The sequence below is a fragment of the Gallus gallus genome, chromosome 3 (assembly GCF_016699485.2).
Source record: "Gallus gallus isolate bGalGal1 chromosome 3, bGalGal1.mat.broiler.GRCg7b, whole genome shotgun sequence".
In the NCBI taxonomy this organism is placed as follows: Eukaryota; Metazoa; Chordata; class Aves; order Galliformes; family Phasianidae; genus Gallus; species Gallus gallus.
In genome coordinates, this window is record NC_052534.1 from 37,782,879 (window position 1) to 37,797,176 (window position 14,298).

Sequence of the window (14,298 nt, forward strand, 5' to 3'; positions counted from 1 at the left end):
CAGGCGCCGGCCGTGTCTCCTCCCTGAATTAGGAGTCGGCCGAGGGCCCGCCCCCTCGCGGCGGCCGCGCGCGGTGCGATCTGGGGCACGTAGTCCGTGATCGGCGCCAGATCGCTTCGCCAGCCGTAAGGAGCGGCGGTGAAGAACACCGTCACCCACGAACCTCCGCGGCACCGAGTCTCAGTTTCCATAGAAGTGAAGAAAAATGACGTCAGTATTTCCGACGCAGCGGCCAATCGGGTTGAGGAGGGGGCGGGCTCTGAGAGCCGGAGCCCAATGGAGGAGGCGGGGAGAGGGGCGTGGCCCGTCCCGTCCGTCCGTCAGTCAGTCGCTCGGTGCGGGAGGGGGAGGGGGACCGAGAGGCTCCGAGCCCAGCAGTCGCTGCCGCCGCCGCCGGGTCCGGGCGGGACGGATCGGATCGGCCCCGCCGCGCGCAGCAGCCGCGAGCAGAGCCGTTACGGAGTGCCGAGCGGGAACCGAAGCTGGTGTGACGGGGACCCGGAGCCGAGAGGAGGCTTCGCCCCGCTCCCTTCGCTCCCCCCCGCCTGGGGTCGGGGAGCAGCGGGCGGGCGCCGCGGAACAAAGGTAACGGCGCGGGGCCGCGGGCAGACCACCGCTCTCCGCCGACAGCGAGCGGGAGGCGTCGGGGGGGCGCGGGGCCGGGCCGCGACGGGGCGGGCGGGGGGAGGGGGGCGGTTGTTTTTCTCCTCGCAGCGCGACTGCGGCGGGACGCGGCGGCTCTGAGGCCGGGGGAGAGCGATCGGGGCCGCCTGGGCAGCCCCCCTCCCCCCCCCCGCCCGCTCCCCTCGCACACACACGCACACACACATACACGCACCGCCGCTCCGTGTCCCCGCTGAGCAGGTCGGGCCCCTCTCTCTCCCCGCCCCCTCCCGGCCCCGCTCCCTTCTTTTCTTCTTCTTCCTTTTCTTCCCTGCCGCCGCCGCCGCCGCGGCCCTCCCTCCCTCCTACCCCCTCCCGGCCCCGGCCCGGAGTTGCGGCTGTTGCTCCCCAACTCCTGCGGCGGGCTCGACGCTCCCTGTACGTGCGGGGGGGGGGGGCGCGGGGAGGGGCCGCGGCCGCAGCCCCCACAAAGCGGCGCCCCCCGGGGGGCCCTCCCCGCGGCCGCGGCCGCCCCTCCCGCACAATGGAGGAAGGGCCTCCCTTCCCCGCTCCCCGCCGCAGAGTGCGCGCGTGGAGGGGCCGCGACCCGGGGGGGCCCTTCCCGCCGCTCGGGGGCCGCAGGGAGAGGCCGGGGGGGGCCGTTGTTGTGGCAAGTTTCTTCTCCTCTGACAGAAATGGCGGCGGCGGGCGCGGGGGGAGCCGCGCCGTGCGGGAGCGGCCGGGGCGGAGGGAGGGAGGGAGGAAGGGGGGAGGGAGGGGGGACCGGGGAGCGGGGCGGCCCGGGGGGAGCGGGGGGAGCCGCGGGGGCAGCCCCCGGCCCCGTGCCGTACCCCCGGTGCGAGCGGCTGGAGGGGCCCTCAGCGCTTTGTTTTAAATTCCAGGTCCGGTCTCGGCCGCTCAGCCCCCGCCGAGGGTTTTACCGCAGCCTGAGCTCATCATGAAGGTAACGCGGCCGCTCGTGTTGTGCCGGGAGCGGGGGGGGGGAAAGGTGGGGGGCGAGCTGCGCGGAGAGGGGCCCTCCTGCCTGTCTGCGTCTGTCTGTCCGTCCGGACCCCGGCGCGGGGGGAGCCGCGGCACGGAGGGGCCGTTCTCCCTCGGCAGCAGCGCTCGGAGGAGAGCGAGGACATGGCTGCCGGGCCGCGCTGCGGGCGGAGCGGGGACGGTCACCCGCCCGAGAGAGAGCGGCGGGGCGGGGGGAGTGCCGGGCACGGGGGCCGCCTCACTTTCTGCTCCTTAATCGGAGTTCTGCTGAATGAACGAGCTCGGTGTCAGCAGGGAAGGGTTGCCTCTAAGAGGTTCTCCGCAGCGAAATGATCGCTGTAAGGTGCAGGCGGCTTTCAAACAGGTTCCGGTCTTCTTCTCTGTGCTGCGTGCTATTCACGTGCATCGCTGCTGCTCGTTCTGGGCTGTTTCTTTCTGATGCATCCGGCAAGTTCTATAGGAAACAAACCATATTGGTGGGATAGAGTGATTTACTCTGCGTGGAAAAGATCAGTGTACCCGAAGCAGTGCGTAACAGCTGCGGTTGTTGGCTTGCTGGCATTTTGCTGATGGTGTCTCACTGCGAATGCTGTTGGTAGTGCTGTCACACCGGGACCTGTAATCCGGATCCGGGTCCTGCCGGGCTGTGGTAAATCTTGCTTCAAAATATCAGAAATCTTAGAATTGTTACAGATCAGTGATACGTCGTCTCGTCGGTATTTACTAAAAAAAAAAAGGCAGCCTGTATATAGGGTCTTGTGCTATCCGAGTTGTGCTGCTGTCTGTGAATGAACGTTATGTAAAATATGTGCGTAGAACTCTATTTGCTGCTGGAAATGGGAAGCAGTGCGGATCGTTTTAATTTCTAGATTGATCTGAGCTGCTGAACGGCAAACTGAGACTTACTATGGAGCTGTGAAAGGTCCAGCATGCGGGTTTCCTTCTTCCTCCTTTATTTTTTCCACTTTGATGACTCAATGTCAGTATATTTAAAAAAAAAAAAATGTTTTAGCTGCACTCCCTATGCTTTTTCCTTAGCAAGCACGCAGGTCTAAAATCCTGCATGCATCCTCCTCGTTGAAGTAAACTGTTGATGAATGTACACCACCAGGCTGTCGATGGAGTATGATATGGAGCTTTCCAAATGTGGCTCACTGCCTACTGGGGTTGTAGGAGATGGAAACAGGAGGCAGCACAGGCAGCTTTTTCTTTTTTTCTTCCCCTTCTCGGAAGGAAAAACACTTATTTAAATGACAGCTAAATTTACATACATTTCTAATATTCTTTTTCCGTGTAAACAAATCCCACAGTTACCATAGAGATTAGGCTCAGATACTCTGGTTATAGCGCCGTATAAATGTAGAGAGAGAGCTGGGAGGATGAGGAGGTTGGATTGCAAGTGACAGTACAGAGTGCTCTGTGCAATAGCGATAGCGCCCACTTCAGCCAGAATCACACGTGTAGCAGCAAAGATTTCAGTAGGAAATCCAGAAACCCGTCAGTAGTTGTGCATTAAAAATCAAACAAAGCAACAAACAGCGGTCCCAATGTGTTAGTCCTTTGATAAGATCTCTGCTGCTATCGCATTTGTATTTCTTAAAAATCTTGCTGATTTCTGCCAGGGTGTTCAAATGCTGGTGTTAAGTCTGCCAATTGTGTGTAGCATTAAGTTTATGTATGCTCGAGATTACTGTAAGTGCTTTATTTGCTGTGCCATGTAACGTTAAGTGAGGTAATCTATAAGTCATTACGTTGGAACTTTCTTCACTTGTTACGCTGGAACTTATAATGGAATTATAGCTCAATAGAAATGTCACAAATACAGCAGTATTTCTGAGACTGCTTTTTAAGATTTCAGTAATAATACAGTGCATCGTGGCTTAAATCTGTAATTAATTTTCTAAGCTTGCAAGGGTATAAGTGAGTCCAATAAGAAGTGTTAAGAGAGAGCCTTGGGAAAGCTTCTGTTGGTGTCACCACAAAGTAGCATTGACTGTTCTACACCAGTACTACAACAATACAGGTACTGTTTGTTTAAATAGATGGCTGTGTTTTGTGTGCATTCGTTTTTTAAGGTATTGGCAGTGTATGCCTCAAGGACACTTCGGCATAGAGAGAATGTAATGCTTTAAGGCCCAGCTTTAGTTTGAGGCTGCTGACTGCACGCTGGCGCAGATTGCACCACTGTTTGATTCCTGCCGAGGTCATTCTTTCAGGTGCAGAGGTTTTGTGTTCCAGCACGTGAAGCATTAGGACTGTGGTTCGAGTCTGTATCTTTGTCTCCTTGGGTGAACTTGAACAACTCATTTAGCTGTACCGAGTCATTTTTTCAATCTACGTAGTATAGATAGAATGTTTATTGTGCTTTGTAAAGCACAGTGGGGTATGTTTGGGAAGAGTGCCAAGTCATATTGATGGAAAGCTGTAAGTCACTCCTGCTCTTGTTTCAGACCCCTCTGAGACGGCGGAGGGGTGCTGCTGCCTGCTAAGCGATTACCACCTCCAAAGCCACTGGCATAATTGTTCTGCCCACAGTAACCCAACTTAATCCAAGTAGATAAAGTCCCTTGTATAAATTAGTAACTTTATCCTATTAAGTAGTCCTACCGTGGACTGCAAAGAACATTTGAAGGTGGTCTTAAAATATCTCAAAGTTTGTCTTAAAAGGAAATATACAGATCTGGCCATAATTGCACACAATGCGGCTCTGTAGATCATGGTTAGGATGATGGTTACGATGATTCGTATCTTATAGTGAAGTTTTTTTTCTCGATAAACTTAGCTACCTTCTGCATAATGTCTTCTAAAGCATGGAGTATGCTGTAGAAGCTTGTGGAACCATTGCAGAAAGTTTGATTATTTAAAAGCTAATTGTAAGCCACCCAATTACTAGCTACTAAGTAGATTGCAAAATGCATATAAAAACATTCTTCCAGCTTGCTTCATTTTCTTTCCTGAAGTCAAGAAGTCAATTTCAGAAAAGCAGAGTCTCTGTCTTTAAAGGAACAGGTTCGCTGTTGGCTTGTACTAAGAGCCATTGCAAATGCTCCTGAGATTTTCAATAGCTACTGTGATATTTGCTTGAAATTTAAATATATGAATGAAGGTAGTATACCTACTGTAGTTAAAGAGTTCACTGCTGCCTGGTGATAAAAATAGCAACTGTCCCAGAAGCGAGAGTAATCCACTATGAATTAAGCGATCTGGGATGATGGTTTGAATGTTTTTTATGCTATTTGCACATTCAAATTTTTCAGTTTGTGAAGTATGAAATATTTAGCGGTTGTAGATAAAAAATTATCTGGTGGCTCACTGGTTTGTGAGTGCTTGCTCCAAGCTGTTACGCTGACAGATGAAGGACACAATGCGTTTGGTTTGTGGCGTGTTTTGTTTTTAATTCATCCTTCATTTACATTTTGGTTTCAGTAGTATTCCTAGTGACCTCTCTAGCTCTGTGCAGAGATCGTTAGTGCACGCTGATGCTGTAATCACTTTCCCTTCGAGCCAGGCAGTCTGCTGCTCTTGTTCCCTGCCAGAATGGCAGAGGACAAAAGTGAAGCATCTAGTAAATTTTTCAGTCTCCAATTTCCAACTTCACGCACAAGTCAGCTGAACGTCCTATTGCTCTTACGTAGGCTGGAAACTAGTCGTGGAATGCAGCGACCTTTCACTTTCTGGTTAACTAATTGAATCGCAGCAGAAAAGGACGTTTGTAGCAGAGGAGTACCTTGAGAATAGGTTTTTTTTATGCTGGAGGTATGCAAACAGGTAAGTCTTAAGACGTGGTTCTCCCCCATCATTTGTTTTAGCACTGTGAAAACTGATCTTAAATTCTGTCCTGATGTTCCAGTTTGAACAAGTGATCAGAGGCAGTTATTGACTTCCTCGTGCTTGCATAATTATGTAGAAAGGAAAGCAAACACCGCTTGCACCAAGTAATTACAAGTCACGTTGGAATAATCTAAGCTATTTTGAAATTGGATATTTGCACTTTGAAATGCCAGTCTTAGTATATTTTACAGTGGCTAAATATCCTCGAAGTCTGGAATTCAAATGTGTGTGTGTTTAGTGTGTGTCTATTCTGTAGCTGAATGTGTTGATAAGGACTCCAAAGTTAATTAGACCACCTGGTGGAAAAAAGGCTGCTAGACAGAGAAGACCGAAGTGGTAACGAACTGTGACAACTGGAAAAGTTGATTTGCTTGTATTATTATCTAGAAACTCGTTGAAGGATTTTTGGATAGGGAGTATCATAGCAGCCCAACTATTGTATCAGGATACTGTCAAGAGAAATGTTAGCAGCCGGAGTAATGGATGTGTGTATGTTCATTCAGACTTCTTGGGATCATTATTCAATTTGCTTTGTAATCTTAAACTACAAGTGTTACATACACGTAGTACAGAAGTGTGCCGTGTATGCATTTCTAAAGAAATTCTTCACTGTAGTCGAGAATTCTTTCGAAACTAAATGCAATCTTTTTTATGTATGGAGCTTTAAAAGCACTGTCAAACGCTTAGTCCGAATGCTTCATTGATCACGTGAACTAAAAAAATACTTCAGGAAAGGTGAAAACAGTACTGTTGTTGCAAATTAGTGGCAAATTTTCATTTTAATCCTACAGAAATAAGTGGTTTTATAATAGGCTGAAAAATAAAACATAGAGCATTTGAGATCTCTTTTGAAAAAAATGTAAGAAATAGGTTTTATGGGAATAGACTGAGCTGAAGTTTACTTGGAACCCTAACACCACGCAGAGCCATCCACCTGCCGGATCGGCTCTGCACTTGACAGTAGTTAACCTACAGAGAAACGCAGTTGGACGTCTCTGCAGTTCTAGCTACTAAGATGGGCCTTTCAGCAGTGCTGAAAAAGTGTACAAATCTGAATAAGTTTGGATCTTGAAGTGCTCCTCAAAGACTTCTTAGAAGACTTCAAAATGCCTCCAAGGAAATAGGAAAACTTGTTTAGTCCTATGCATAAAGTAAATGTTAGTGATTAAAAAGTGTTAAAAGAATTGTTTTAAGAGATTCTGATGGAAAGCCATACCTTCTTAATTGGTTAACGTGGGGTGAGCAGATTAGAGGATTTTTCAAGTAACTCAAGTATGGAAAAGACTGCAGGCCACTTTGATATTCTATCCTTAACAAGATGTCTATTTTCCTTCCGAAGAATAGTTTGAAGCAGGGAAGAAATTCAATAAAGAGCTATTGTGTGTTTCTCTCTCTCTCTCTTTTTTTTTTTTTTTTTATTTCTCCAACTTGGAAGCCAGCATATAAAGCAGTCATGACCTGTTTAGCAAGAAATGTTTGTAGGCAAGCTCTGGAAAGGCAGCTGTGAGATTGTCAAAACAGGGTGGTGGAGGGTGTCACTGAGTTACCTGTAGAAAACTAGGACTGGCGTGATCAGCCTGTATTATGTGTGATCACTGTGCACCGGTGACGTCCTGAGTTAGTATACATTAACTCTAATTGCTTATGGAGTTCTAATGTGGATTTCCCCTACCCCAAGGGGGAGCACTGTGAAGGTTTTTCTTGCAAGCTAAGCAAAACATTGAAGTACCCAACTGTGAGGAGGCACTTGCCTTACTGTAGCGGTAGTAATGCCCAGTTTACCCAGAGTTATTCTTTGCTCCCATTGCTCATCTTGAGGTAATGTATGCTGTCCACTGTGAAGAGTGTATGTTCAGTATGCTGAAGAAAAGACCTTCAGGCATCCATGCTTTCCAAATTACGGAGTCTTTGTTGATTTCTGCACACGATCTTGAGTAATGTTCTTACCAGTTGTGATTTAAGCTAAATGTGGATGCAAACATACTAGTTCAATAGGTGTTTGTCGTTGAATGGATCATACTGGTTGGACTAACTGGTGAGTAACGCTGTTCTTGGACAGGAGAGCTTGATGTTTTTTCATTATTGAGTCTGTTAATGTGTACCCTAACAACCTACACCAAAGGATTTGGTTTCATGGGCTTGTACAGAGGAATAGACTCTTTTGTTCCTTCTCCAGTCCTGACTGTTGATTCTTGCTGTGTTTTATGCCAGCAGATCCATTTGTATGGTCCTAAGGTAGACTGAATCAGAATGAAATTAACTCAACAATCAGATACATCTGCTGTTCAGTTACAGCAGATCCATGATCCTAGCATTTGGACAGAGGAAGGAAGGAGAAGAAAACACACAAACCAATATGAAGTGGCTTAAACTGCTTGCGAACACACCTTCTGTCCCATCCCTCTGTTAACTTAGCAGTTTCTAGTCATTAAGCTCAATATTTTGTAAATTACCTAGATGTGAAATTTCCATAGAGTTTTTTTCTAGGCTTTCTTACTAACTAGATCACTGCTCTTTTCCGTAGTCTTGAAGTACATGTCTTCTAGAAGGTGTTAAAAGATTGAATGAAATAGGCGATGTGTTTGGAAGGTAATGAAGAAAGCTTAATTTTGATACGAACACTAATTTCTAGTTGGAAGATGGAGTGTAAATATTAGACACAGAAGAAGAAAGTAAGTATTATTTGAGGACTCCAACTTAAGCCTTATTTCCTTCTTCTCCCCACGTAGAAGTTCTTATTCAATGCTTGAAAAAGTATCAACAATAATAATGGCTCCAGCATTTCTCCTTTTTTCCCCAAACTAGAGGAAGAGTTGGTATATAGTTTTTAGAATTTATAAATATATTTTTGTATTTATAAATAGAAAATTCTTATCCTGTAAAGGTGACGGTCCTCAGGGAACTAACATTTATGTTAAAGCATTCTGCCAACAGGTACTTTTGCCAGTGAGTTGAAGAATGTGCTATCCTTATTCCTAATCAAAGCAGTCAGAAACAATAACCTGAGGAGAAATTATATCACTTTCCCTTTGATAAGGGAATAGAAGTCATACTTTTGATTCTCTGTATATGAAGAAAAGGCCCATATACTTGTGGGTAGATTAATGGAGACTCAGTGGCAGGAATTATGCCAGCTGGAAATGGTAGGAGTAAGATATGTGACACCTTCTGCTTATTACGATATACTTGATGTGAAAATTTCAGTGATAAATTTAATATCTTCCCTTTGAAGAACTGAAGTTTTCACTGAGCTTTTGTCTGGGATCCATCCCCTTTTCCCTCTCACTCACCCTCCTGACATTATTATTCATTGTTTACAGTGGTGCTTTTAAGAGCAAGGAAAAGGAATTTGACTTAAGCAAAATTCAGATCCAAATATATCTGCTAGAAGTCTTCAGCTGGTGATAAATGACATAATAAGGCAGAATTTTGTTTATTTTTCATATTCTCTGATCTGGAAAAAAAAAAAGAAAGTTTCAGTTTGTGGCAGGGCGACCTGATCCACTGTGATGGTTTTTTTTTCCTTTAAATTTCCAGCCATTTTCACAGTAGGAGACTGGTAGTACTGAATTTCTTATTTATACATTTAAAATAGTCCAATTCGTGTTTTCCTAAGATAGACATAGAATACGTTCTTCTGAGTTCACAAAGAATGCTTAAATGAAGTTATAAAGGTAAAAGATAGACCTTACAATACCTTGTATGTGATTCAGTGGCATAACGTTAGCTTAATCTTTCTGTTAATGCTGTGACATGTAGGTCACTACTACATATGGGTTTTTTTTTTAATGAGAAATAATAAAGGGTTGAGATATTTTAGAAATCAGTCGATGTTATACCAGCATTTCAGAACTCAGGGATTTCTAATAGAATAGGTGTTTTCACTGAGTAACTTCTTTTGCTGCGCTGCTCATTGAGAAATAGATGATGTAGCATTACAGCAATGTTACCTCAAATAAACTATCTGAACTTAGGGGAAAAAATTAGATACTTCATCTTTTTGCTTCCATAAATTTAAAAGCAGTTCTGAAGACATAGCATTAACTTCATGAATTTCCACTTCAATTTCACTGGAAGGTTGTCACGCTAAGCGTGAATTGAGGAAAATAGCAAAGTACTTCAGCATAAGTAGGAATGCATTACAGTTTAAAAACTAGAGTACGATGTGTACCGGTATGTTGCTGCCTAGAACAGGGACAGAAATGGAGAAAATCATTCCACTTCAAGTCATTTCCATTTTGTGTCTGCAGACTCATTCTGAGGTGGTGTTGCAGAACTTTTTCAATGCATGTGCAATTACCTGCAGGACATGATTTGGGGGTAGCTGCGTGATGTTTCTGTCTTTGTCAAAAGTGCTGATCTTCCTGTGATATTGGACAGGTTAGGAGACGTTTCAGTTTAGATTTGTTCCTTTACTTACAGATTACTAATAGTATGCTTTTTACGTTCCTGAAAATCAAGTAGTACAGAGGATGTTGTTGCCTGGTGACGGACGGTGTTATATACATGGGCTGGAAGGTAAAAGGAATCTATTCTTGATCCATTTTGAAACAGATTTTCCAGCTGGAGTTGGTGTTTTAACTGTGTTCCCTGGAATCATTTAACGTCAGGTTTGGGGAAGTATTAGTATGGATACTAAATGGTTTTGAACTGATATTCTGATTTCAGTTTACTTGGTCTCATGGTAGTCAAAATATAGGGACAAATTTCACTGTATTTGTCTCTTAACTGTTTAATACAATGACTTTTCTTGGGGAATACTGAGTATATATTTGCATATATACACTTCCTGGTGTAGGGTGATTCAGGTTTTCAGAGGTAAGTAAACTGAACTGGTTTAGTTACATTTTACATAGTGAGAGGAAAAAAACATCTTCTGATGACAACATAATAATAGTGTATCAATAGAAGTGAAATGTGTATATCCCCATATGACACACTATTTTTTTTTCCCATTGGTAGCATGCATGGCATTAGTAGCATCTATGTATCAACTTAGGTGGTGGTGGGTTGTGTTTAGATGATCGGAAGGTTGGTTTGGAATAGGGAATAAATGTTATGTACGTATCAGTGTGTACAAATATACATATTTGTATCTGTTTGGTATCACTGAGTTCAGTGAAGTAGGTACACGTAAAACACTTTGCATTAAAATATAGAACAATCCTACTCATTTCTGTCTGGAATGCCCTGCTGCACAACAGCGCTTAACCGAATATTTAAAATGGTGTAATAAAATCTTAATTATGGTCTGACAATAAATATCAAGAATAGCATCTATGGTGTGGAATAAAAGTAGTTCCTGATACTTGAGGTGGTCTGATCAAGTTGCTCTAGAGGTGTGTACTGTATTTACTTGGGGTTCTAAGGAAGCAAACCAGCTTCTGTTATCAAAGAAAAAGAGGAAGCAGTGAGCCACAAGCGCTCAGCTCCACATGTCCAGACACAGTTCTAGAGGTTTGCTGTCTTACTGCTGTAGTTGCATAATTCTTATGATGCTTGCTCAAAATTCAAGTTGCGATTCAAAAGAAATACACCGAAATAGCTGAACGCTGTCTGCAAACACCCCGTGTTCACAAGAAAACTTTGTCTGAAAGGACCTGAAACCTCTTTTCTTGTCCAGCAGTTTCTCTTCATGCAGCTTTCACAACCACTGAAGGAGCATTCCAGCCAAGCTCAGGAACGAGAACATCAGCTGCTTGGAAGGGCCTATGCAGGCTCTGTAGGTAGGCATGACTCCGCCAGCAGTGGTGGTGCACAGCACTTCTGTGATAGTGAGGATGGCACAGGGCCGCGTTACTCATCTGGCAGCGCTGGAAGTTCTGATCTGCTCTTTGAGCTGCATGTCTCAGAATTTCTTTCTCATTGATGGTCATCTTATGCTTGTGGAAAAAGATTATTAAAAATAACTAATACAATTACATCGATGTACACTGCTGATATCATAATCTGCTGATTTAAGGGATGGGTGGGTATTGGCCCTGTGACAACTCTGCGTTCTCCTGGGTAGCAGGTGGAGGGCTTTTGGGAGGCCTTCTGTTGAACTTCTGAGGCCAGGGAGGTTTGGGTGGGTAGTAACAGTAAAATTGCTGAGATACAGTGTACTTGGATAGGCTTTTTTTCTCTTTCACTTCAGTAATCTTAAGTGTTACTTTTTGAAAAGAGGCTGAAAAGAAAAACGAAGGTTTTAGTATAAGAGGCTTAGACTTTTAATAAATAACTGGGCTTTACAGAATAGCTTCAGTGTATCTGAAAGTAGTGCATATAATCTTACACCATCTATGCAAGTTCAAAAATATTACCATTTACTCCTTAGTTTGTTGAAGAGTTTTGCAGAATCAAAGCAAGGATCTTTCCTTAAATAGCTGCTCTCTGGAAATGGCTGACATTAGTCATGGGCTAAGCCAGCTGAAGATGTTTTGGTAACAGGTGCAGCAATGGGTAGCCAAAGAAACTGAAGCATTCTGGGTAGTTAAATTAGATAAAAGGTAGGAAACCTGTGCTTTAGGTCCTTCAGCATGTTGACTTTCAGAAGGTAACATAGCTGGATACTGGCTGTATGAGCTGTTCATACGGTGCTATGGTGGAATTCTCATTTTCTGTGTAGCACACTTACATCTAAAATATGTTAAAGCTATTCAAAATTATGCACTACTTGATAATTCTCTTTTTAGACTTGCCTTCAAGTAGTTGTTCTTTTTTCTTTTTTTTTTTCTTTTTAGTATCTATGTTACTTTCAATGTATATATTCTTATTTCTCTACAGGTATTTTACCGATGCAAAATTCTTGGATGGGTTTTCAAATAGTAGAAGTTAGCAAAACAGGAAAGGCTTGCATCCTTGATTTGGATATTGCTGCGTTGGTTATATTTAGCTTCTTTTTGATACCTCAAATCTCCTTTTGCAAGCTCAGAGCTTGAATGTTGAGCTCTTCACGTTTAGATGGAGAACTTCCTCCATCTGGAAGACAAATACTGTCATGGGGAGGGATAAAAAGAGAAAAGAGCAACTTTTGTCTTGCTGCTGATATCCTTGTTACCAACGAAGCAAGTCTGTTTTGTCAGTACTGTTTCCAGAAAATGTGTTGAGATGTGTGAGGAGTTTATACATGTGCTTATTCTTGTTAGGTTTCTGCAAGTTAAGAATTGTGTTCCTACAAGTTTGGAACTAATAAATAATTGGAAAGGAGCACTAGTTTTCTATGAGGCTGGAGGGAGGAGGGCCAAAAATAAAAATGACAGACTTAATAATTCAGTTTGGTTTTCTTTTTACCCCTGTAAAATTGTACTGAGTTACATATGTCTAATGAAGGAAGGCATAGATCTTGTTTCTATCAGTACAGGTGAAGTGGGATATGCAGACAACTTGTGTGGCCGTCTACCTCCTGAAGCCTTATCACAGAGCTTGGTAGCTGGGTTTGAAATAACGGCTGGCTTTTCTACATTCTGAATTTACCTGTCTGTATGCTAATTTCCTTTGTTAGGGTGAGAACACTTGAGACACCAGTGCTACTGATACTGTGGCCTCTGAAAAGTTTAAGCTAGTATTTGTGTTCATTGAACTCCAACATCATTCATAAGGTGAAATACACATAAGATGAATTCAGCTTATTTGGAACTTTTTTTGAGATTTGAAGGCAGCTTAATTCACTCTGAACGGATGTGGATACAGAAATAGTTTCTAATCCCCATGTAAGCAGTGTATTTAAAGAGTTGTAGGAAGTGTTAGTGCTGTATGTGAGTCTGTAAGTCACTGTGGATAGCTCTTGTTTCGTCTTAGAGGTTACGCAACTGACCAACGGTAGAAGTAAGCATTATGGAGGCCTGGGGAGAAATGTTTTTCTCTTGGCTGGTCTGGCTGTTTAAATTGACTGTGTTGAGATCTGTGCCCAAAGAACGTGCCAGATAAGAAGCAGATCACTGGGGCGTAATCCTGATGAAGTGAGATACTGCCGACCCTATTAAGAAGCAGAGCATCTTTTTAGGAAACTATGGACTGAGAGAGGCATGAAAAAAGTTGAATTTTGAGATGGTCTTGATTCTTTCCTTAGATTCACACAGGAAGCAAAGTTTGAAATATTAATTATTTGATTCATTTGGATAAGTTAATCTATTGGAGGTTAGTCCTTTTTTCTCATAGTATGGATTATAACTTTGACAATTTGGAGGGGTTGTGTTAAGTACTTACTTTACAAACTTCTGTGCTGTCCCAGCTAAGCTGCTTCCAGTGCCCAGCTTAGTTAACGCATCTATTCCGCAGAGTTGCAGGTGTGTCAACAGTGGCCCAAGAGATGCTGGTTTGAAAATGTCATTAGTGGGCTTAACAGAAAATAATTTTGTTTCTTTATTCTTCCAGGCTCAGATAGTTGGTTATGTGGTTATACAGCTATGCTCTTAACTCATTTACTCTCTACTCTTCTTGACTGGGAGCCTACCCAACTGTTCTTCAGTAGCAGCAGACTGAACTTGATTTGAATCTGTGTCAGTGCTGCTTGGACGCTTTTGAATAGAGCATATGTGTGTAGTCATGCTCGTATTGCACTTGTCTTCAGCCTTGCTTGTGCCCAGCTCCAAAAGCTGTCTTCTGAATGTCTTAAAGCAGTGGTTTTCAACCAGTTGTCTGCAGGTGCTTGGTGTTCTGCTGAAGATCGGTTCTTGTGATCTGTGAAGATACAGCTAGGTCTGTTTGTTATTCAGGAGCCTGTAACTCTTAGAATTTGAAAGTGAAATTGAACATCGTATGTCGAAGTTTTTTTGAACTTTGTCTAATGCAGCTGTCCTTTTGTAACTGGAATTACTTACATTTATTTCTGCCCCTCGTATGTACATGAGGTGGTAGGTACCTTACATTTCTTTCCCCCTC

At 43.9% G+C, this 14,298-nt stretch overlaps 1 protein-coding gene across 3 annotated transcripts in view; it reads left to right on the top strand.

Annotated features, from left to right (window-relative positions):
• Window positions 1–339: 339 nt before the first annotated feature.
• Window positions 340–14,298, top strand: part of ARID4B (AT-rich interaction domain 4B) — an 84,813-nt gene continuing 70,854 nt past the window's right edge. For 2 of the 3 annotated variants that reach the window (XM_003640986.6, XM_004935477.5), the window contains exons 1-2: window positions 340–585; window positions 1,506–1,567. In XM_003640986.6, the coding sequence (XP_003641034.4) occupies window positions 1,562–1,567 (6 nt within the window). In that variant the 5' untranslated portion in view covers window positions 340–585; window positions 1,506–1,561. Of the gene's footprint in view, window positions 1,042–1,505; window positions 1,568–14,298 lie in introns of all 3 variants that reach the window. The other variant, XM_046939486.1, reaches the window with a different exon arrangement.